Source organism: Sminthopsis crassicaudata, chromosome 6 (assembly GCF_048593235.1).
Source record: "Sminthopsis crassicaudata isolate SCR6 chromosome 6, ASM4859323v1, whole genome shotgun sequence".
Classification (NCBI taxonomy): Eukaryota; Metazoa; Chordata; class Mammalia; order Dasyuromorphia; family Dasyuridae; genus Sminthopsis; species Sminthopsis crassicaudata.
Genome location: NC_133622.1, coordinates 223,141,882 through 223,164,107, shown reverse-complemented (window position 1 = coordinate 223,164,107; position 22,226 = coordinate 223,141,882). Strand labels below are relative to the sequence as shown.

Genomic DNA, 22,226 nt, shown 5'->3' with positions numbered 1-22,226 from the left:
TAGGTGTCTATCTCGCTGACATCCCGGCAGGCCCAGGGAACAAAAGGCCTTCCCATCTCTCTATAAGCCATTTTCTCCTCTGCTGAGAACTATTCTTTAAGGCTGAGACGAAGCAGGTGGCCCCGCAATTCCCCCGATGGTCAAGACTCATCTCCTCCCTTTGGGGATCCAACCAGGGAATTGCATTTTTAAATGTCTTTCAGCCAGAAGCAGGAGGCTGTCCCCCCCCCACACACCTCCTGCCCCATATCAACACCCTTTTGCAAAAAGCACCAGACCTTTTCTCGACTTGTACAACAGAAGCCATGGAAAAGGAGCTTGTGTTTACTATAATCCTGGAGACTGAAAGCAGGCTATGGAAATAAGGCACAGTATCTGACATGAGCACATTCATCCTGCAGATCAGAATACAAAGAAAAATAAATGAGGATATTGTGGAACTGGCATCTCTATGGATACAGTTTGTAAAGACTTTTTAACCTCTTTTTGTGTGGCGAACCCCTTGGGCCTGCAGTCTGGTGACAGACCCCTTTTCAGAATCCCGCTTTTAAATGGATAAATTAAAATGCATAGAATGACAATGATCACCAATTATATCTTGAGTTCTCAAACAAAATATTTAAAAATCAAGTTCACGGACCCAAAATTAAGAATCTGTTTTAAGAATGGCTCAAGCGCACGAGAGGATGGATTGGGGAGAAGGGAGGAGGAAAGGGCCAATGGTGGTCAATTTACAGAGGAAGATCATAATCTTGACCAGGATGTGTGAATAGCTCATAGCAAAGCTGGGATCTGAAACTCAGGACTGAAGGCACCGCTTCCGCTTGGCCTATGATAAGCTGAGCAATGAGACTCGTCCAATAAGCGGCATTTAGAAATCCCATTCCCTGTGAAGAATCACTGATCTGAAAATAACATCCCTCCCTGAGACCTTTGGGGCAAAAATCATTAAACACAGACACAGACAACAATGGTGGCTGCCAGCAAGAGATAGCTCTACCTAAGCCGAGACCACAGGCACTTAGTCGCTGACAAAGGGAACCCCAAAACCAACATGGCAAGAACAGGTGACAGAGAGGGCAACGTTTGTGCCAGAAGGGGCTGTGGCCTGGTTCCGTTCAGCCCTCCTTTTCAAATGAAGACGCTGAGGGTGGCAAGGAGCTTTGGAGGGACCTCCTGGGCATCAGCTCCCGCGCTCGTTTCGATGCAGGATCCAGGTTTCCCCTCTCCTCTCCAGGGCGGCCTCCTTGCTCCATGCTTTCAGATCCCATCACATCCAACAAGATTTTGCCTCCTAATTCTCCTGTCTGCCTCTGACATTGAAATCAAATCCCTCACCAAACCATGATATGTCTATGATGGCATAGGGTACACTGGCATGTACATCTGGCCATTTCTAAGCCCTTCAGACATCTAGGGACAAGAATTAACCAGAATTGTCATGTTTTTTCCTCAGCATTTTTTGGTCTGGACCTGTGAGTTCATCAGCATAGAACTCCCAGTGGTGAAATTCTCTCCACCAAGATTCATCAGTAACTTGTCTAGAGTTCAGTTCTCCTGGGGAACTGAAATGATCTACCCACAGTAGCACAACCAGCAGGCAGCAGACATGGGATTCGAATCCAGGCCTGTTCTTTCTCTTCTTCAACTCAAAGCTCAGACAATAATAGGCAAAGAAAAGTTGATGGGCACAAAGGGATTTAATACCCAACCAGCAAATAGTCCTTCTGAGACTGAAAGTGTGAAAATAAAGCTTGCGTGGCCCTCACTTCCTGGCCGCCTAAGGTGGCAGCTTCCTGCATCCATCACCAGACAGTGACTGGTCAGAAGTGGGGTCGCTCTGAAGATCCTGCCCACAGTTAGCTCCAGGCTCTCGGTCACGAAACACTGGCGGGAATCAGGCCTCCCACTGGACGGGGACAGTCCCAGAACCCAAGCGTCTGGCTTCAGCCCCTAACCCAGCCTCCTCTTCCCTGACCCCCTTACTCCTCCTGCCCATCATGGGCAGCTTTCCCAAGATGCTTGTGAGGTGTCCTGTGTTCTTATGACACTTCAGCCCCTCGGCTTCTCTGGGGTGCAGAGGAACGAATCTGGAAAACAGGTCAGGAAGTCAAAAGGAGGAGGAGCAAGTCCAGGGTGAAAGGCAAAGTGCCGGGCCGTGAGCACCCCAGCTTGGAGGGACATCTCTGCCCATACGGCCCCCGGATTGGTCCTTGTGAGGCTATGGGCAGCACCCGCCTGGGTCGGCCCCAGAGTTCTTCAGGTCTCCCGATGCCCAAGTTGGCAACCACCATTATTTCCTCCTCTTCTGCTTGCCATCGTTCTTGCTCTTCCTATCTCGGCCCTTCTTCAATTTCTTGCTCTGTTTCAGATCCTTTTCTGCTTCAGATTTTCTCTTCTTATCACTGAGAAAACAGAGGAGAAAGAGATAAAGATGGAGACCATCCCACACTCCCAAATGCACACACAGGGTGACCATGTTACCATGTTGACTCCTCTGCCTCAGACATTCAGACATGAGAGGAAACTGAGAGGTACTGGACCTGAGCCCCCACTGGGATTGCTCTGAACAGACTCCTCCTTAGGAGTCCTGCTGCCCCCCTCCCACCCATCCAGTCCAAGGACCCCTGCCAGATCCCACTCCTCCTGAGAAGGGGGCATTGCCACTGCTTCCCCGGTTTAACTTGGTTTCTTCATCCAGAAAATGGAGCAGGGAGGGCCAGATGCACTTCTTAATCTGGCGCTCTCACTGCGCCGGCCCACAGGCTCCAGGTCTCACCTCTTCAAGCTGACGACGGAGGCATTCTGTCCGGCTTTGTTCAGAACCTCGTTCCACTCTTCGTCATCCCCACGGATTATGTATCTAAAGAGGGGACAGGGCTGGGTGAGAGAGATTATGGGAGGGGGCCATGCCTGAGGAAAAGCTGTGGATCCTGCTCTTGTTCTGCAGACCAGGAACGTGCCCACACAATGACGTGCCCAAAGGAAGGGCGAGATCACGTTCTGGCTCGAGGGTGAGACTGAGCTGGCCTTGCTACCCAGAATCCCCCACTCCATCAATTGCCTCACTACCCAGAAGGCTAATGAACACCCCAGGGGATGGAAGGGCAGAGGCAGCCAGGGACATGGACCACAACAGCCATATGAGCCTCTTAAGGAGGAATTGAGGCAGAGCCTGAGACGAGATGCCTGGCCCAGACGCTGATATGCTCAACTTGAGGTGGCCGGTGGTCCCTGCCCATCAGGGTTCCTGACACTGGTGCCGTGACCTTTCTGGGGATCCTCAAAAGCTTGAGCCCATCACTACCCTCTGCTTTGAGCGCTGCCTAGACTCTTCCACACCAGTGACACACCTGAACTCCCAAGCCCCCACATAGTGCCTGGCCCAGGAAAGGTGCTTAATAATCGCTTACTGAGATGAAAAAGGTGAGAGTGAAGCACCCCCAGAAAGTAGGGGCTGAGCCCGGGGCAGAGGGGACATCAATTCTGATCTAAGAGCTGCTCCTACACTGGGCCTCAGGCCTTAAAATGGCAGTGACCACCCCAGAGAACAAGAGGAAGCTCCCTGCAAAATCCAAGGTGGAATCGGCACGCTAACTGGTAGCCAAGAGGGACCCAAAACCGGAACTACAAGGCAGCAGAGCGGGGTTCTGGAGGCTGGGAGCAGGTCCTTACTGGGAGAGGTCCATGTTCTTCAGCTTCCCCACTTCTTTGCGATGTTTTTCCTGGAATTCTTTCGCAGCTTCATCCTGAGTTTATAAAACAGTAGGAACAAGTCAGACCTCACACTTAACTGCAATAGAGAAGGTGAAAGAGAAAAAAATTTCCTTTCTTTCCTTCTGCCTTACAAGCGGCCATCCCGTCTTTCCCTCAGTGGAGAAAAACCTTAATTCCACACATACACACGCCAGGGCCAAGTCTAAATCTGTGCTCAGGGGTGGGAAGTAAAGGAATTGCCAACAGAAATAAGCCTCCACTCTCTTCTCACGAATCCCAGAGAGCTCAGTTTTCCACACAAGACACAAAGAGAAAGAACCATGCAGGAACAAGTCAGATTTAACCACTGGCAGCAAAACCCGTTAAGGCCTCAGGATCCCAAGCCTGAGATCTCGGACTCCTGCAAGCACCAAGGGCCTGGCTAGAGTAGCTGCCGCTGCCCGTGTGGCTGCATCTGAAGCATCAGGGATCCAGAGGATTGAGAGGAGGGGAGACACAGCGAGCACTTGGGTCTGTCGTCCCAGCCCACGGCCCAAGGCCGTGCACACACAAACGCCTATGGACCATCTCGTCCCTCCCCCACCTCCCCCAACTGCCTCCCAGTTTCCCAGAGGAAAGACTTTCTGGAGGTATGAGGGAAGGGGCCGCCGTACCAGGTCTTCACTCAGAGATTTAATGGTGGGCTCCATGACCACATCCTTCGCTGCCACCATCTGCTCCTCGATGGCCTTCTCCTGGATCACACTGAACAACTGAGGAAGGAAACAATATGGTGGCAGGGTCACCCTGGGGGCCAGGACGTGGGGCTCCCTAAGGGTGGGCAGCCCGACCCTTCGGGGAAGGGCTCTCACCTGCACCACCTTGCGGATGACTCTGTTGAAGAGGCCCATCAGCTGGCTACAGGGCAGCTCGATCTCCTTCTCCAGTTGGTCCATGGTCTTGTGCTGGAGGCCGACCCCCAGCAGGAGAGCCTGGGAAGCATAAGGCGTCAGAGCTGCCCTCTGGCCCGCTCAGTCCCGACATGACCCCAGCCCTCAGCCTTCTTTCAAGCTACCCAGTGCCCCTGGTTGGTGCCGACGGACATGGGCGATGCCGTATGACCAACATTCGTAGCCCTTCTGAGCAGGACGAAAAGCTAAAAGATGCCCTGGCCACAAAGGCCCGAGACTGTCAGCCCATCTCAAGCCTGCACTTCCTGCAACAAGGGGCTGTGCAGCCCTGCCTGGAAGGTGCCAAGGGGAGACCCTGCTCCCTTGCTTGACCGTCCTTTCCCACAACATCCTTGGCCCGTGGGGCCTCAGACACTGCCCTCCCACCCTCCTAGCATGGTAGTGGGCACTGGAGATGAGCTCCCTGAGAACAGACTCCTGGCACACAGTGGATGCCTAACAAGCCTTGGTGACCAATGGTCAGCTTAGTAGCCATTTAGCCCCATAGCTTTAGAGAGCTCAGGAAGAGCCGCCGAGGCTGAAGCACCCAGGCCCAAGACATGCCGGGGGGAGGGGGGGGGGGAACGAGGACGTACCGACTGGGCAGCTGACAGGGACAGCTGACCTAGCTGGCCCAAGAAGTGCAGCCTGGCAATGGCCGGGATCAGGTCCATGATCAGGTGATAATCCACCATGTTGCGTGAGTACATCTCCAGCCTCTTCAAGTCGTAAGAGAGGAAGGTGGCCTCCAGCTCTCCGCGGCTCAACTCTGGGGACACAGCCCACAGTGGCCTTTGCTCTCTTCCCCAGCAGAGGGCAGGCCTGTCCTATCACCCCTTTCCCCCGCCCCCTTACTCTAAAGAAGGTTAATTCCCCAGGCTCCCAGGTCTCATGCCCAGACTCCTGGGCATTAATGTGAGTGGATCGCAGCAGTCCACAGCAAGGCGCCATCTTGAAACCAGAGGGGAGTCCAGAGAATCCTTCCCACACCAACAAATCTTTTTAGGATGCATCCACGCACATGAGCCCATCTGATTTTTCACAATAACCCAAGGAGATCACAAGGACCGGTATTGTCATCCCATGTGACAAAGGAGGAAATGTAGTTATTAAAGAGGCCCCCAGACAGAGGACAGATCTTGCCTCAGGCACTCACTGGGGCTCTGGGCTCATTCCCTCAGACTCAGTTTCCTCTTCTGTAAAAGGGGAATGGCACTGACCTCATAAGGGTGCCATGAGGCTTGTGAAGGAGAGATTATGGGCAAAGAGTTCTGCAAACTGTAAAGCAACAAATGTCCCATCTAGCTGCTGTTACTGCTACGTTAACTGGCAAAGAACGCCCAGTTCGTGAGGGGGATGGGAAAGGGACAGACCATGGGTGCCTAACCCCTCATCCACCAGACCAGACTCCCTCTCCTCGGGGCTCCTTAGTTTCAGCCCAACCCCCCTCAAACCTGAGCACTCACTCACCTGCCTGGGATTTGTCCCCAATATTTTTATTCTGAAGGATGTTCAGAGCCAGGGCGGGTGAGAAAGAGCTGAACTGGTACGCCAGCAAGGACAGGAAGCGCCTCCGGAAATCTGGGGCACAGGGTAGGGGAAGTTGGTGCACTGGAGGCTTGTGTCCCTCCCTTTCAGCCCCCAACAGCCCAGCTCCCCAAAACGCTCCACCAGTCTGTACCTTTCCAGAAAGCTGGGAGCCAGGAGTCCTGCTCGGAATCTTCCTCTGCACTTAGAGTCTTCAGCATGATACACGAGTGCTCGCCTGTCAGGTCATTCTGAGGAACAGAAAGCCCACACGCTAGCCCCAAGGATTTCTGGAGCCTGGTCCTTAGCCATCTCTTCCTCCCTCCCCCTGCCATGATGCAGTGAGTCCCACAGAACAAGGGTTCGTGGTTCCTCTGAACAGGAAATTAGGTGCTTACTAGGCGCCCAAGGAGAGGGAGACTGACTCATGCTGCCTCCGTACTAAGCTGCCCCTCGAGCCTCGCCAAGGGCTATGGGCAGTGGCCAAGGCCCAACAGCCTCCTGGGAATCAGCCACACAGTTTGGTCCTTTCACATGAGGCCCAAGCAGAAGGATCCAGGGGTAAAGATGCCTGGATTCCCTCCTGGAGCCGGGGGGAGTCAAGCCCCAGGGGGCCAGCGGTCTGCCCGCTGCAGAGGCTCCCTCTGGCCAGACTGACCCTGCCCTTGAGGAGTGGCAGAGACCGACACGTGTCCACGGGGTGTCATCGGGACACTCGAACACCTGCACGCTCACGCACACACTCACCGGTGTCTGCCTCAGATAGACAGGAACAAATCCAGCCCGCTTCCAGAACCTGGAGGGACAGGAGACATGGTGCGTTTGTGCCAAGTGGCCAGGCTGGTTCTGGCCTGAGAGCCAGGGGGTGGGGAACAGGAATGACCAAGGAGGGCCCCAGCCGGAGTGGCGGCCCCCGGAGCCACAGGTGGCAGGTAACCTACTTCAGCAACTTTGGTGTCAAGCCGTAGGAGACGCCCAAGTAGTCCAGGCTTTCTGCAGGCCTCTCACTCAGCTTGAGGAGCAGGGGGGGAAGGTCCTTCCGGGGCGAAACAGCTTCTTCCAACAAGCTGACAGCCTAGGGTGGAAGTCAGAGGGAAGGCGAATCACTCGCACCTTCTGGCAGATTTGGGCTGCAGTCACACTATTTAAAACCCCAGTTGCTCTGCCTCGGCAGGACCAAAGTCCCTCCCGTGGCGACCCTATGGTCAGCATCCTTCTGTAATGGAAGGCTACTGAGGCAACCGCCCCCAAGGCACCCCCAGCTCTAATGGCCTCTCCAGAACCTGTGTGAGGGCAGCAGTCGGGGGGGGGGGGGGGTTGGGGGCAGAGGGAGACTGAAACCAAGGAAATGCCACAGGGTGGGGCCGAACAAACAAGCATGGCACCCCAAGGAGATGGGACGCGAGTGCCCTGGAAGAGCCACAGAACACGGAGACCTCGGAAAAGCTTGGGGAGACAGGGCTGAAAGGATGCAGAGAGGGCCAGGCAAATGACCCAGGTCAACACGTGAGAGTGTGTGTATATAGTGCAGAGCCATGTTCAGACTTCTAGATCAGAGTCTGGGATAACTGCAGCAGTATGCAGGACATCTAAGCCCCGGATGGAGTCCTGGCCTTGCTCAGTCCAGCAGAACTTACAGGGAGGACTGCTGCACGGACTGGGAGCACGATCAATGTTTGTGGTAGATTTCTGAATTAAAAAAAAAAAAATCTCAAAAAACTCCTTAGCTACAAGAAATTGTGGGGAGGGAAGCGGGGGGGACATTTGTGGAACTAAGTTTGATGGAAAAACAAAGGGTGTCAGCAAAATTAAGAAAAAACAATCTCAAGGGTGCACAGAGAGATGACTGAGCCCAAGGCTTCAGTGAGCATGAGGGCCCTTCTCAGGGGGCTTCAAATGGCCCCCCAAAGAGAGGGAACAGCAACGTTACTGAGTGGGAGCTCACAACTGGAGGCTCCTGGGGCAGCCACAGCCAGGCCACTCACCTCGCTGCTCACGGTGTGGATTTCTTGTGATTTCTGGATGATTTTCTCCTCCAAGCAGGGGAACTGGCCCTCGTAATACATCTGGAGCAGCTGCAGGGCCCGGCTGCCGTAGCCCATCTTCAGGGCAGAGAAGCACAGACACAGTGAGACGCTGCCCCTCATCCTCCCTCCCCAGGGTCCTGGCACTGCTCCTGGCCAAGGACACCTCGTGTCCTGCTTCCCTGTTCAGAGATGCCCGGGCTCGAGGTCACTGTGACAGGAGACCAAGTAGTGGGAACCTCCCAGGGGCCCTAGGGGACACTGGAGTTGAGCCCAGCCCAGAGTGCTCGTTTTCACCAGGTGAGAGCTCATGGGAGGGGGACATCAGAGGGAAAGGCTCCTGGGCCCCCTAGCCCTAGAGAGGGAGAGCCAGGCTGTCCCCTACATTACAAGCAGGCCCAATTCACAGCTACAACCAAAGAAACGCCCCATACCCGAGGGCACACAGGGACACGTTACCCCTTGGTAATCTGGGTGCACGGCAATGCGGACGATCCTTCCACCCGAGAGGCTGCCAAAGTCAGGGTCTTGGAACTGTGGGGGGGACAAGTCAGCGGCTCAGAAAGAGACCGAACCAAGGGGAAATGTATACACTCAACTGACCCTTCCAAGTATTGCAGGTTTCCTGAAAAAAACGCCCACGACCAACTGACTTCAGAGTCTGAAGCCTATCTTCGGCAGAGGTGGGGACGACAAGGGCAGGGGGCAATTCTAGCCACCGGCCAGTGCCAACATCTATTTCTTTTCCCCGGGCCTATGTGTTCCGAGAGGGGGCTCTCCTGAGGTGGGAGAACGAGCCGCTGGTGACAATGATATTAAAAAATCCCAGCAAAACTTTATGGGTTCTTTTTAAAGACCAACAAAAACCTCTTCTCGGCCGTTAAACTGCACCCTGAGATGCCACAAAGAAAGCCGGCTCACCTGCTCGGAGATGGTCCAGGGGATGAGGTCTCCATACGCCTTCTTCCCCCGAGACAGGCTGTTGAGGATGGATTGCCGAGAGATCTCGCCCTCGAGGCAGACCTGGGGGGAGGAGGGCATCTCAGAGGCAGGGGCTCTGACCAACCCCCCTGCTGGGACCCGAACTGCTCTGGCTAGACTCTGTCCCCTGGCACCCGTGCCCACAGTCACTTCTGTGACTCAAAACCAAAGGGCTCTTCCCCCAGCTGTGCCCGGAGCCCTGGGTCCACCTTCCCCGTAGACCCAACCCCTCGGGAGTTTCCCCAGTGACCCGAGGTGCCCGATTCCCCCATGCAGGAAGTCACAAACCTGGACGACCGCTAGCACTTCCGGCAGGGAGTTCTGGGTAGGGGGGACCGGCGGCAGGAGACAGAAGAGATGGTGAGCCGGGGCGTCCGAGAGCATCTGAAGGTCATTGGGGGAGTTCTGTGGGGGGGAGGGGAAGGTCAGAAAGGTCCCGGAGGCCGCCCTGGCTGGCCGGGAAGCTGCCCCAGCATGACATCACCTTGTAGTGAGAAGCCACGTAGAGCGCCATCAGTCTCTGGAGGAAGGCCTCGGAGGCCTTGTGGTAACAGAAGAGAGTGTCTCGGTTCACATAGTAGCTGCGCCAGGGTTGAGGAAAGTCCTGAGATGTGGCTGAACACTGGGGAAGCTCCAGGACGGCCCAGGAGGAGCTCCGAGTCAGGGCCCGGGAGGAGTCACTGCCCCAGGAGATCCGGAAGGGCCCCGCCCCCGTGCCCCCATCCCCCCGCCAAGGCCCTGCCAGGAAGGATACAGCTCGCAGGCCTCGGGAAGAGGGCAGCCCGACACGATCCTGGTGATATTGAGGCAGTCGAGACACAGCAGGCCATTGAGCCACTTCTCGACCGCGTCTCCGGGCGCGTACCGGATCGATTCCTGGAGGGAAACTTCATGCAGACTTCGAGCTGCTCCCGGGGAGGAAAAGCAAAGGGTTCAAAACCGTTCTGGAGGCCACAAGCACAGCCCCCCCTGGTGGCCGGGCACAGCCGGGCGTGGGGCTTTCCCCCAGCCTGGGGCCCCTGTGGCCGGTACCTGAGGCCAGCCGGGCCGTGGTGGTGACCTTGTTCTCGGCCGTGGTGCTCAGCTGGCTCTGCGCGCTCTGTTGCCGCAGCTGCTGGATCAGCTTCAGAGACAGCGAGCGGCCCGTTCCCTCGTATCTATAGAGCAAAGATAGCTCAGGTCACGATGGCCCTGGCCCGTCAGCGCCGACAAAAATCTTTTGCTTCCCCATTCCCCTTTAAGTGTCAAGGGACAACTGGGGCGCACCCAGCCTCGGGGTGCACGGGCAGCCCACCCGCACTTGGACCCAGGGGCACTGGGGTGGTCCCCCTTCCACGCCTACCCATTGATGGTGGAAGCCATGAAGACGAGGTAGGGACCCAGCAAGCTTTTCACCAAGGGCAGCGGGATGGCGGCGGCTTCATCAATCACAACGAGCTCGGCCTGCCCCAGCTTCACCGCGTCCCCAGGATGTATGTACTGTGGGGGGACACGGCAGAGGGAACGTGACCCAGGGAGCCTGGAGCATGCCGTCCCGAGCAGCACCCAGGCAGCCGTCGGCCCCCCTTCCCCAAAAATGTGTGACCTGGTTTACTGAAGGACAATGCCTGGATTTGTCGTTTATTTGGGGCCAGTTTAGGTGGTTTCTCCACTACCTCCCAGGACTCAATTTGTGTCAACACACGAAGGAGCGGTTCAGTGGGAAAGAATGCTTAGTTTGAGGTCTCTGACGTAACTGGGCCTCAGATTCCCCCTTTGTAAATGAGGGGGTTCTAGCAGGTGACATCTCAGGGTGTGGGCGCCCAGGACCCAGGGTGTCTTGGCTCTCTTAGCACCAGCACGGCAGTGCTGACTGTGCCCCAACCCAAGCATCATCCAGAGCCCAGCTGGTCAATGATCACAAAACGGGAACAAGAGAGACGGATCTTTTGCCATCAGCCCTGGGACATTTAAGGTCCGGAGCCCCAACTCTTCCAGTGCTGACCCACTGGGTCATGTCTGAGACAAGCAACCGAGCCAAGTACAAGGGTCCTGGCCAGTGACCGACTGGGATGAGGGTACTCCCGCCTAACAGAGAGGAGGGACTTGGGCTGCAATTGCAGCTTTTGTTTAGCTCGACCACAGTAACTGTGGGAAAGAGCTTGTTTTTAAAATGAGGGAGGGAAGGGGAGCAATTAAATACTTTTTAATTGGGGGGGGGGGGGAAAGTCCACATGCAGGGGGACTGGGAGGGAGCTCCTGAGGCTCTCGGCATCAATGTTCCCAGGTTTATACCGCCATGACGCTCTCAGAGGTTGTGGGGTCCCTCCTATTTCTAGAAAAGTTCTGACAGAAAACACTTTATGACTCAAGTAACCAATTCCTCCTGGGACAACTGTGGTCATGCAGGGGATGTCTCCAGCCTTGAGAAAACGGGAAGAGACGGATGCATAAAGGGCAGAGCCCCTGCTTGCCTGGAGATCACCTCTGTGACCCCTTCTTAGAGTCAGAAAAAGGTGAACAAATCCATCTCGAGGGGCCATGGCTGTGGAGACAGAAGACCGCCCCGACGCACTCAGGACGAATGGACACCGCTCCCCTTTCTCTGATGAGACCGCGCCAAGGAAGGGGCCCGCCCACGAGCACACCCTGACCCCACATTCAGGACAGCGCGGTTCTGTGCTTTTTTCTTTTCCACAGTCATGGACAAGACAGAATCGGGGCCTCAGAGAGAAGCCTTCTCTCCTCACCATTTAAACTCCAGGTAAGGGAGAAGGGCGTTCTCACACCTAAAGGCCAGCCCGAACGCCCCAGCGGCTCCTCCTCCAGTCTGCAGGACTACCTCGGCCACAGCTGCCCAGGCGGCTCCCGGCTCAGCCGGCCTGCCCACCACGGGGGAGGGGGCCTCTCCCTCACCGTGGGCAAACATACAGACACTGGGAGCTCCCTGGGACTTACATGGCGGGCCTATTTGCTTTAAGCGGTATCTCACTGATCCAACCAAAAATGGGGACAAGACCAAGGTTTTCTAAGCTGACTAAAGCACACTTGGTAAAAGTAAACATTTTCCCTAAAAACAACACTCTCTGACAGGGAAGCACCAGACGCTAAGGGGAGATGCCAGGAAGGGAGGGAAGGAAAGGGCCGGAGCACATTACCTGGATGGTCTGCCGGTGCTCACGGAACACGTTCACCCGGATCACCGCCTTGTTAAACTCGGGATTCAGCGACTGGATGATCTCATAGTCTAAATGCTCCTGAAACACAAAGCCGGAGGGAGAATGAAGGCAACAGGATTTGGGGGAGGGGCCAGGGGCCCCCACAAGCATCCTCAGGGAACAAGGCCGGGACCAGCCCCACCCTCCAATGTGTTCCCAATGGCTACCGGCTGGCTTCAAGTCTCTCCTCCAAGACCCCTAAGCTGCAGGAGTTCTACATGAGTCACCTCACCAGTCAGAGCAAAGGCAGAAACTTGCCCAACCCCTCCCCCAAATTCCTTTAAATAATGACTATTAAGCAAATTTTAGGGCACTGAAACAACCAAAAGACTGACTGGAACATTTTCCAGCCAAAAACAACTTGGAAGGTCAGCAGAAAAGATCTGGGACATCAGGGTGGGGGTCTAGTCTGCAGCCCTGCGACTCGGCGGCAGTGCTGGAGGCTTCCAGACCTTTCAGCCCAGAGAGACCAGAGAGGGCTTAGAGGGTCGGCAGAAAAGATCTGTGGTAACTGGGGGGGGGAGGGGAAGTCCAGCCCATCGCCCCAGCAGGGCCCGGTCAGCACCCCAGGTCTTACAGATCTGCTGCAGCTACAGTGGGGCGACACTCCCAGCAGCGCCGGGGCAGGAGAGAGGGCAGATTCCCAGAAGGATTTCTGAAAACAGCTTAGGACGCTGCACCCCCCCACCCTGGGAATGGAGCCCGACTTTAGCAAAGAGTTAAAAGCCGAGTAACAGACTAGGAAAATGAGCAGACAACAGAAAAAGATTCTGACCACGGAAAGTTATTACGGTGAAAAGAAGATCAAACACATGAGAAAATAACAAAGTCAAAGCTCCTACATTCAAAGCCCCCGAGGAGAGTAAGACCTAGGCTCAGGCCCAGGCCTCAAAGAATTTTTAAAATCAAGTAAGAGAGGTAGAGGAAAAATCAGGCAAAGAATTGAGAGTGGTGCCAAAAAATTATTTATATAAAAAGCTAATGAGAAGAATGCATTAAAGAGCAAAACTGGCCATGGGAAAGGACGCACAAAAGCAAACTGAGGAAAATAATTCCTTAAAAATTAGAATTGAGCAAAGGAAGCTAACGACTTTGTGAGAAATTGAGATAGGATAAAGGAAAAACAAACAAAAAACAGAAAATGTGAAATATCTCACAGGAAAAACAACTAACCTGGAACACAGATCTGGGAAGGAAAATTTAACAGTTACTGGGGTACCTGAAAGATGGGGTTGCCTAGCACCTGTGCCCGGGTTGTTAGTGAGGGCCAAATGGCCCAGCATCCAAATGTGTCTTAGAGCCTAACATACGTCAGTCACCACGAGGACGCGGACCCGGCAGAAGCTGGCCCTGGGCCTTTTCTCCACCACCGGGGCCAGGGGGCCAGCATCGCACCCCTCTCTTCCCTGCTCGCTTACCTGGTACTGAAGGGCATCGAAGCCTTTAAAGATGAACTCAAACAGGGTGTGCAGGTTATCCGGGCTGGGGGACGTGACAAAGATGTTGGAGTACCTGCGGACAAGAGAAGAGCCGGTTGTTCCCCCTGTAAACAAGCAGTCTGAGAGGGGGCAGGGCAGGTATTGAGGAAGGGGGGGACAGGACTGAGGATGGCATCTGCACCTCCCGTGATTCCCCTCAGGACTCCTTGCCACCAGACTCTCGCCCCAGCTCCGGCAGGAAGCAGAGAGGGCCCCCACTTACCCAAAGGCCACTGCACCGGCGATGGCCAGCCCCAGGGCTGCCGACTTCCCCCGGCCTCGGGCTGCCGTGAGCGCCACCGTACTTCTGAGGGTCTTCTCTGAGATAGCCTCTATGAACTTCAGGACAGCCTTGGCCTAGGAACAAGAAGTCATCTGTGGGAGGGGCACCACAGAGGTTCCGATGTCCCCCCACCCTGAGCAGGCCCGTGGGGAGGTTCCATGCCCCTTCCCCCACACCCCAAGCAAGCTTGCAGGAAGCCAGGGGGAAGGACCCAGCCCACTGGCCAGGGAAGCCCCGTGCCCCTTCATGGCTGGAGACTATCGCTTCCCTGGGGCTCAAGGCAGGCTGCTGCTGCTGAGAAGCAATCGCCACATGCCCGACCCCGTGCTGTTTTCTTTCACTTAATCCTCATGACCACAGTGAGAGACGAGCACTATCACTGCCCCCATTTTACAGAGGGAGACACTAAGGCCGAGGGAAGTGAAGGATTTGCTCAGGATACAGAGCCAGCAAGTAGCCAAGGCAGGATTGGAACTTGGCTCCTCCTGCCCCAGGTTCCAGGAAGCGCCCCAAGTCCCTGAGGAAGGCCGGGTCTAAGGATGCGTGGTGTCTCCCAGGACACGGCCATGTCGCTCTGCCAGGACCCAGGCCCATTGTAAGCCTGGACCCTTTCCTTTGCATCTCAGACTTGGGGGTGACTCCCGCCCCATGTGACCTCACACAGTCAGCTGAGCCCTCTGGGCCTCAGTTTCCCTGTCTGTACAAAGAAGGCCATCGCTGTGTGGGCCTCCCTGTTTAGGAGCCTTGGGAACCTTTAAATGCCACAGAAGCATCCCTGTGATTGTGATGAGGGGCCGCGGAAACCCGCGAGGGTGACAACTCAAAAATGTGCCGGAGCTGTGCAGAGAGGGAATTGGGCACCTGGCCCCCCTGCCCAGGCTGGAGGGACCCCCATGAAGAAAGCAGCCAACTCCCTCCCTGCAGGGCGGTGGGCACACCCGCACTGGGCACCTGGTCCAGAGTCTTGCAGCAGTCCGCCAACACGCCCACGGGCTGAGTGTCCTGCAAGCTCTCCTTCAGCTCTTTCAGCTCCAGGTCTGAGGGCGACAGCTCATCGTCCTGCCGGGAAGAGGGCAGAGAGGTCGGTGAGCACTCCGGTGAGCCCAGCCACAGTGGCATGCAGACCCCCGGGGTCCCCGCTGACCTGTGTCTTTGGAGGCAGCGCCTGAATGTTGGCCACGTGGCTGGAGATGGGCAGGATGTTGAGCTGGTCGTCAATGACGATGCAGTTCTTGCAGGAGGCCAAGGACAGAATGAACCTGGCCGGGAGAGAAGGAACCGCCTGAATACCCCCAAGTGCTCCCTCGGCCCCCACGCCTTCCAAGGACCAAGGAGGCAGATCGAGCTGGGGTCTCCCTGGGGAGACCTCCCACCTCCCATTGATGGGCACCTTGTGGTGGGGCCCCAGACGCCTAATCTGCAAAATGAGGACAATTGTTAGTGTTTTCAGGAGGCTCTGGGGCTTAAAAAATGGTTAAATCGACATTATTCTATCCCCACTCTACAGGTGCACAGGTCAGAGCTATGAGGCGTTTGAGGGATTCGAATGCAGCCCCTGTCCTCTGGTAGCCCTCACTGCCAGAATTGAGGTGCCTGCCCACCCTGCACATGAAGTCATTTCTATGAGACCCCGTTAAGGCCCACAGGGAGGTCTGAGGCCTTGCCCACACCCGGCAGGGGGCCCCGGTCGCGCCCCAGCTCGCATGTTTGCAAGCTCGCTGGAGGCTCCCCGTGGCCTCGCCCACTTGGAGCTGGCAGGGCCAAGGCCGGTCACCCGGCACAAGCTTCCCACTTCCCCAATGACTACAAAGGCTCCTGAGGAAGCTCTGACCCAGCCCCTGCTCCGTTGAGAGCGAGTCACCAAGGCGGGAGTGCTGGAAGGAGCAGAGGTCAGCTCCCAAGGCCAAAGGGACATTCCCAGGTCTGAAATGCCGCTCCGCCTGCCCCGGCCTCCCTGCAGAGGCTCAGCCCCACTGCCCCCTCCTGGTCCCTGCCCTAAACTCCTCCCACATTAGCTCGTATTTAATAAGGAGCCATGGGTGCACAGTTGGGAGGACGGACGCAGTCATCTCCATAGAGACTGGCTGGACTCCTGACGTGCATTTCCTACGGGAGCCAGGCCTTCCAACTTGGCCAGAGCCCTTCGCCGCCCCATTGCCCATTACGCCATTTCCCATTTTAAAATCCATTATCTTGGATCGCCGCGGAACCAGGGCAAAGCTTCTGGCTGAATTTCAGCCCCCATCATCCCCGTGAGTCTGCCCAGCCAGGGGACCCCAAGCCACACCTCTCATTAAACCGTCCCACCACGTCCTGATGCGCCTCCGTCCGGTAGCGGGAATGCACGTCCTGGAAGGACAAGGAGGCGTCCGTCAGCGGGGGAGGAAGAGGACCCCTGCCCTCTGCTCCCGGGCCCAGCAGGCAGCTCCTCTCCTCCCTCCATCTACTTAAGTGGCTTCTGCTTGTTTCGTGCCCACGACAGCATCGGTCATGCTTCTCAAATGCCCTTGGCGGCTCCCTACTGCCTTGGAGTCCAGCCTCCCCTCTTTCTCCAGCCCCCCAACACACCCTGCATCTGCCTGGGTGAGCCCCGGCGCTCACAATGCTAGCCCTCTCCCCCCGGGAGCCAACTCCTCCATGGCGGGCCCGGAGGCCAGGAGAGGCTGGTGACTCCCTGACGGGCAGAGTGTGCAATAAATATGCACATTCTCACCCGCTGTTTCTGCACCTTCTCCCCTGGGCTCAGGGGGCTGCACAGCCACCTACGACCAACTGGGCGAGCGGGCTAAAGCCAGGCGTGAAGCAATAGGGAGCCCTGAGGTTTGCTGAGCAGGGGAAGGACAGGTGAGGAGGACGGCTCAGCAGGGAAGGAGGGCCGTGGGCCGAGAGGACAAAGGACAGCGGGAGGAGGGAGAGCGAGCGGTCGGAGGTGGGTGAGGCCTTGGAGAGGCGTCTGGGGCCCAACTACAGGGTGCCCATCGGTGGGAGGTGCCCAAGGAAGGAAGCCCAGGGAGCTGGGGCTGGCTGCAGCCTGCGGAGGAGGTCAGGACAGCCCCAGGGAAGGGGTCTGGGGGGACAGCAGGCAAAGGGGATGGAGAGGTGGAGCAGGGCCGGAGCCCAAGAGCCCGCCAAGACCAGGCCCGCTGCAACCCCGGCAGATGTCCCATGCCCGGACCCGGCCACCCTTCTTCAGAGGCCAAGCACCCCCACCGAGGCTCACCATGGTCAGCGTGTACAGCTGTTTGAGGGAGTTCATGGTCCGCAGGAGGATCACGATGATCCCGCCCCCTTCCACCGTCTCCACCGTTCGCGCCAATAGGTTTGGGGTCAGGGCCTCAAAGTCCTGGAAGGAGGATCAGACACGGTGACCGCCTGTCCGGAAGCTGGATGGGAGGCTCCCCCGGGGTCCGCCTGAGGGAAGCCCCTTTGGGCCCACAACTGTCCACCCAGCGTGGCTCAGGCTCTAAGAGCCCACGAGGGAGGCGGTGGAAGGCCGAGCTGCACGGCCCAGGATGCCATCCCACAGCCTCGCGTCCGTTTTAGGCGGTGGTCTGAGATTCAAAGGCACGAGGCTGCCCCCGGGGGGGGGGAGGTAAGCAAGCGAGCTGCAGGACTTGGGACGGAGCGCGGGATTCCGCAGGAGGCCCGCTCAGGGGCTGCCCCGTCAGTCTCTTCCGTTTGTCCGACGGGGGACGACGACAACCTCTGTCCCACATCGTGCAGACGAGCGCTCGGCGGCGCACGTGGGCCGCTACGCAGACGGGCCCCGCTCGTCGTGGGTCAGTCCCGTCTGACTCTCCGTGACCCACCCACGGTGTTCTCACCAGAGACGCTGGGGCAGCCCCCACTTCCTTCTCCGGATCGTTTGGCGGCTGAGGGAACCGAGGCAGACGGGGTTAAGGGACGTGCCCGGGGCCACCCAGCTAGTGCACGTGAGGCTGAATCTGAATTCAGAGCTTCCTGACTCAGAGACCAGAAGCGTCCTGGCTCCCAGGCAGCCCCGCCAAGGAGGGGGGCCCCTGCGGCCCCAGCCTGGCCCACCCCCACGTGCCCCTCCCCCGCGGGCGGCCCTCACCTGCAGGACGCACATGCCGAAGGTGTTGCCCAGGATCTTGTGGGTCTCGTTGTAGTAGCAGTAGCGGATGTTGGTGGCCGCCACAAAGAGCTCGAAGGGGTCGTCCTGCCGCACGCTCAGCGTCCCGCTCTTGATCTTCTTCTGCAGCTGCCTCATCCGCTTCTTGCGGTGGCTGCAGAGAGGGGGCGAGTGTGGCCGGCGGCGGGGCCTCCCCACGGGCGCTGCGGGCCCGGACCGGCCTTGGCTCCCCCCTCCCCCGTGGTTCTTTGTGAGGCGTTTGGGGAACCTCGGAGCCCCGGGGGCCGCGGCCAGACACCCGGGAGGGGCCGGGGCCAGGCCTGGAAAGAACGGCAGGGTCCGGGAGGGAGGGCGGGGCTCCGGCTCACCTGCTGAACCCGAGTTCCTTCTTGTAACACCACAGCACGGACGGCCTGGCCCTCACGGCGGCTTTCGACAGCATGTGGTGGAGGATGACCACCTGCGGGGGAGGCGCAGCGTCAGGACGGGGGGCGCAGCGGGGGAGGGGAAGCCCCTGCTCCGCACCAGGTCCCCCACTCAGCGTGAACGTGCTCCCCTTCTCTCAGTTCTCCGCTTGGCCCTCCCCCGCCCCTCCTCCTGTCCCGGAGCGTGCCAGTGCCCGGCCTCAGCAGGCCCTCACTCGGCCGAGGGGTGCGCTGGGCCCAGGCCTGCTCAGGGGGCCTTCCACGGGCTGGCGCCGCCTCCCGCACCACGCGGAGCCTGGCCCTGGGGTCCGTCCCCTCCCCCTCCGGTCTGCAGGCCGGACGTGGGAATGAGGACCTCGGGCCGGGAGCCTCACGAACACCGGGAAGCGCACCCGGAGCCGCCCCATATTCAGCTGCAGACCCGGAATCCGGAGGGACCACTCACTCCCGCCCTCCGTGGGAGGGGGCGGACTTCCCTCCGCAGGGCCTCCCTGGGCTCTCACCTGGTCCTTGCCGCGGTCTCCCACGAGCACGAAGAGAGACCTCTGGCGCTGGGCCATGCCATTCTCGATGAGGACCCGGAGGCGGTTGTCCACCTTCTTCCTCTGCATGGCGAAGGCGGCCCTGGGAGCACAGCGGGGAGGAATCAGCGGGAGCTCCTACTCGGTCACCTGTCTGCTGGAGCGCTCCCAGCCCCAGAGAGCCAGGGCCGGCGGGCGCAGCTGGGCCGCGCTCACAGACGAGCGGGCAAAGGCTGCGGGGGGCGGGGAGGGGCCGGCGCTAAGGGCGCTCCCGAACTTCAGGAAGGTTCGGGTTGGACCCTGAGTTTGACCGAAAAGGACAACGCGCGCTCACAGGCCGGGGGTGAAGGGTCTGCGTGCACACAGGCGGCCCCCGTACAGAGGGGGAGGTGTGTGCGTGCACAGAGCGGGGTCAGCACCCACCGGGGGAGGGGTCAACGCGCAGAGGGGAAGATGTCAGCGTGCACACTGGGGCGGGGGGGGAAGAGAGAGAGTTCCTGCACTCGGTCACCCGCCCCTTGGGTCCACAGGCCCGGGAAAGGCTCTCCCTCCTCAGTCCCCGCCTGGAGGATGGAGCGGCCACATCAGCACCAGGGAGCAGCTGCAGGGGGCGCTGCTGGTGCCGAGGGAAATCCGGGCCCCCAGCGCGCCCCGATGCCCACGTGGTCGGGAGCAGCGGCTCAGAGCCCGGCCGCGGCTCCCCTCGGGGTTCCGGATATATTCACAGGGCTGGGAAAGGACTGCGCTCCCCCGCTTTACAGGCGAGGAAACGAGCACGACAGGGCGGGTCGTGGTCTTTGGGAGGCCCCGGCCTGGGCCCGGCCAGCTCGCGGTGTGGGTCTGCACTAGGTCCCGTTTCGAACGCCAAGCACAAGCCCCGCCTCGACCCCCCGAAGCTCCGGCCCCACCCCCCGGGGCGTCCCGCAGCCCCCAACCCCGTTACCTTTCCCGGTGCACGGCCTGACTCTGGAGCGCCGCTGGGGGGCGGACGAGCCGGAAGCACGTGGAGCACCCGCACGTGGAAGAGGCGCCGCAAGAAGGGAGGACCCGAGAAGTGAGGGCAGCTGCGGGAACGAGGCAGCCTCCAACGGCGGCGCGCAGACTCCGCCCCCTTTATGCCCTCGCTTCCGGGGATCTAGGAGAGGTGGAGGAGGCGCCCAGTGCCCTGGCGTGCGCATGCGGCCCGAGGAGAAACTCAGGAGCCTGTAGGGACCTAGCAGAGTCGCGGCGCTCTCTAGTGACGTCACTTACGCCTTCGCCAATAGAGAAGGGCGCCCAAAGCCAATTCCCGCGCATTGCGGCTGCGCAGAGCCGGAGCGGGGAAGCGTTCTCCTCTCCCTTTCCTTGCGCTCTCAGCTCGTATTTCCCGCCTTCCTTCGAAGTATTCTTGATCTCGTTTCTAACAGGAATGGCTTTCTCCTCTAGGGACGTGCCAGCTCCACGCCTTGACCTTTGCACTCGTGGTGCCCTCCGCCGGCCGGCACGCTCTCTCCCGGGCTCTGCCCCCAGACCGAGCCTCCCGCACGCGCTTCGTCCTAGCCCACGGCCCTAGGGGCTTCTCTCCCGGGATGTTCCCCAAGAGGCGGCCCGGGGTCTCCTCGGCCAGCGTGCCCCGCAGAACTCGGGTCTCTCCCCGCTCCCTTCCGTGGTCGGGCCCTCCTAAGAAGGCTTTCGTGTCGGGGGGGCGGCGGCGTTTTTTCCTGAGCTACGGGCACTTTGAGCATGGGTCTAATGACCCCAGTTGGGACTGGGTTGGCACTTGGAGCCAGTTCTCTGCGTAACCGAAATGCCCAGCGCCCTCCTGGGACTTTCCCGGGCACACCAGCCGGAAGGGACCTTCGCCCCTCTCCGTGCCAAGTCCGGATTCCGCCAGCGCTGGACTTCTGCCCCTTCTCCGCCGCTGGAGTGCTCACACGAGCCTGGGGCCGACTTGCATTTGCCTCTCCAGGCCGCGCGCGGGGGTTTTCATTTATCTTTAGAGCACGGGTCTACTTATTGCTCCTTCCTCTTCCTGGAAAGCCCTGAGAACAGCATCAAACCCCAGACAGCCTGGTTTAGAAAGGAAGTCCATCAGGCGCCGTCCTCCCACCCCAGTTGGTGTCTGCACTTCTCAGCAGGAACAATCTCTGTTAATGAACTCCAGAGAGATTCAACTTCAAAATACCGCCGTTGCCTGGTTCAGTGTATGTCTCTAAGCAACATTTTAGTATGCACAATGGGGACCTAAACAAACTTCAGAAGCTGATGATGGCTACTAAACCGTGCTGAGCACACTTAACCACAAGTTAGAACATTTGGGAAGATCTCTATGTTCTTTGAAGAAAAGAATTGGGATCTCAGGAAACAGCCCAGTCCTACCTTTAGCAACCAAGCTAAATAAACCACATGCTCCACAAAACAAGAGGACTCGATACTGCACCATCTACATAATACACCAATTCACTAGAAAATCAATAACTTGGGATGGGACATTCTTGCCACAAATTAAGCTAGCTAAGTTGTCTTTTCCTTTTGGTTGGTGAATGGATCACAGCTAAAGCTGGCAGCAGTTAGCAGGTGCATACTGACTTTGTCTAAGTGTGTAAAAAAGAAAAAAGTCCAGATTTGTAAATATTGAAACCAATTTCCACTAACTTAAATTTTCAATTATAAATATGCAAATTATGCTTCAGGATTCTTAAAAATTGATGGGTACAGAATACCTTAAAATCAAAATGGGCTTTATAAAGCATTTTCTTAGTCAAAATAGTCACCATCCACTCAAATATAGGCCTTTCCAGTTTGAGGGAATTTGGCAGACATCTTCATAGAGCTTTTCAAAAATAAAAATCATCACCATGCCACAATGAAGCATCTACACAGAATATTCATGCTTCATAATAATAGCACTGTTGTACAGCCCTTGAGATAAACGAGATGAAGATTAACCTCTTTAACTCAATAATTCAAACGGGTACATAAAAGAAAAAAAAAATTAGTGCAAAAGGTACACATCCCGAAGCAAAAAAGCTGCATGTGTATACATGAGTGCACGTGTATCTGGCAGGCACC

At 57.6% G+C, this 22,226-nt stretch overlaps 1 protein-coding gene across 1 annotated transcript; it reads right to left on the bottom strand.

Moving 5' to 3' along the window:
* Window positions 1-305: 305 nt before the first annotated feature.
* On the bottom strand, window positions 306-20,251 carry NAT10 (N-acetyltransferase 10). Its single transcript, XM_074273009.1, has 29 exons — window positions 20,119-20,251; window positions 19,158-19,278; window positions 18,598-18,689; window positions 18,212-18,383; window positions 17,357-17,479; window positions 16,424-16,485; window positions 15,281-15,395; window positions 15,088-15,195; window positions 14,077-14,210; window positions 13,794-13,887; window positions 12,316-12,414; window positions 10,521-10,657; window positions 10,211-10,335; window positions 9,933-10,083; window positions 9,663-9,759; window positions 9,467-9,583; window positions 9,119-9,220; window positions 8,657-8,731; window positions 8,159-8,275; window positions 7,115-7,248; window positions 6,921-6,969; window positions 6,328-6,424; window positions 6,117-6,227; window positions 5,243-5,415; window positions 4,569-4,688; window positions 4,371-4,469; window positions 3,676-3,749; window positions 2,780-2,863; window positions 306-2,405 (listed from the first exon to the last, which is right to left on the bottom strand). The coding sequence occupies exons 2-29, from the start codon at window positions 19,263-19,265 to the stop codon at window positions 2,294-2,296; spliced, it is 3,081 nt and encodes a 1,026-aa protein (XP_074129110.1). The 5' UTR covers window positions 19,266-19,278; window positions 20,119-20,251; the 3' UTR covers window positions 306-2,293.
* Between the last annotated feature and the right edge of the window lie 1,975 nt (window positions 20,252-22,226).

Excerpts from the sequence above, each read along its gene's own strand:
- NAT10 (XM_074273009.1), bottom strand. The coding sequence starts at position 19,265 with ATGCAGAGGAAGAAGGTGGACAACCGCCTCCGGGTCCTCATCGAGAAT. Across the intron at positions 6,425-6,920 it reads TCTATCTGAGGCAGACACCG|AATGACCTGACAGGCGAGCA; the intron begins GTGAGTGTGTGC and ends TCTGTTCCTCAG. Across the intron at positions 3,750-4,370 it reads AATCTCTGAGTGAAGACCTG|GATGAAGCTGCGAAAGAATT; the intron begins GTACGGCGGCCC and ends TTATAAACTCAG.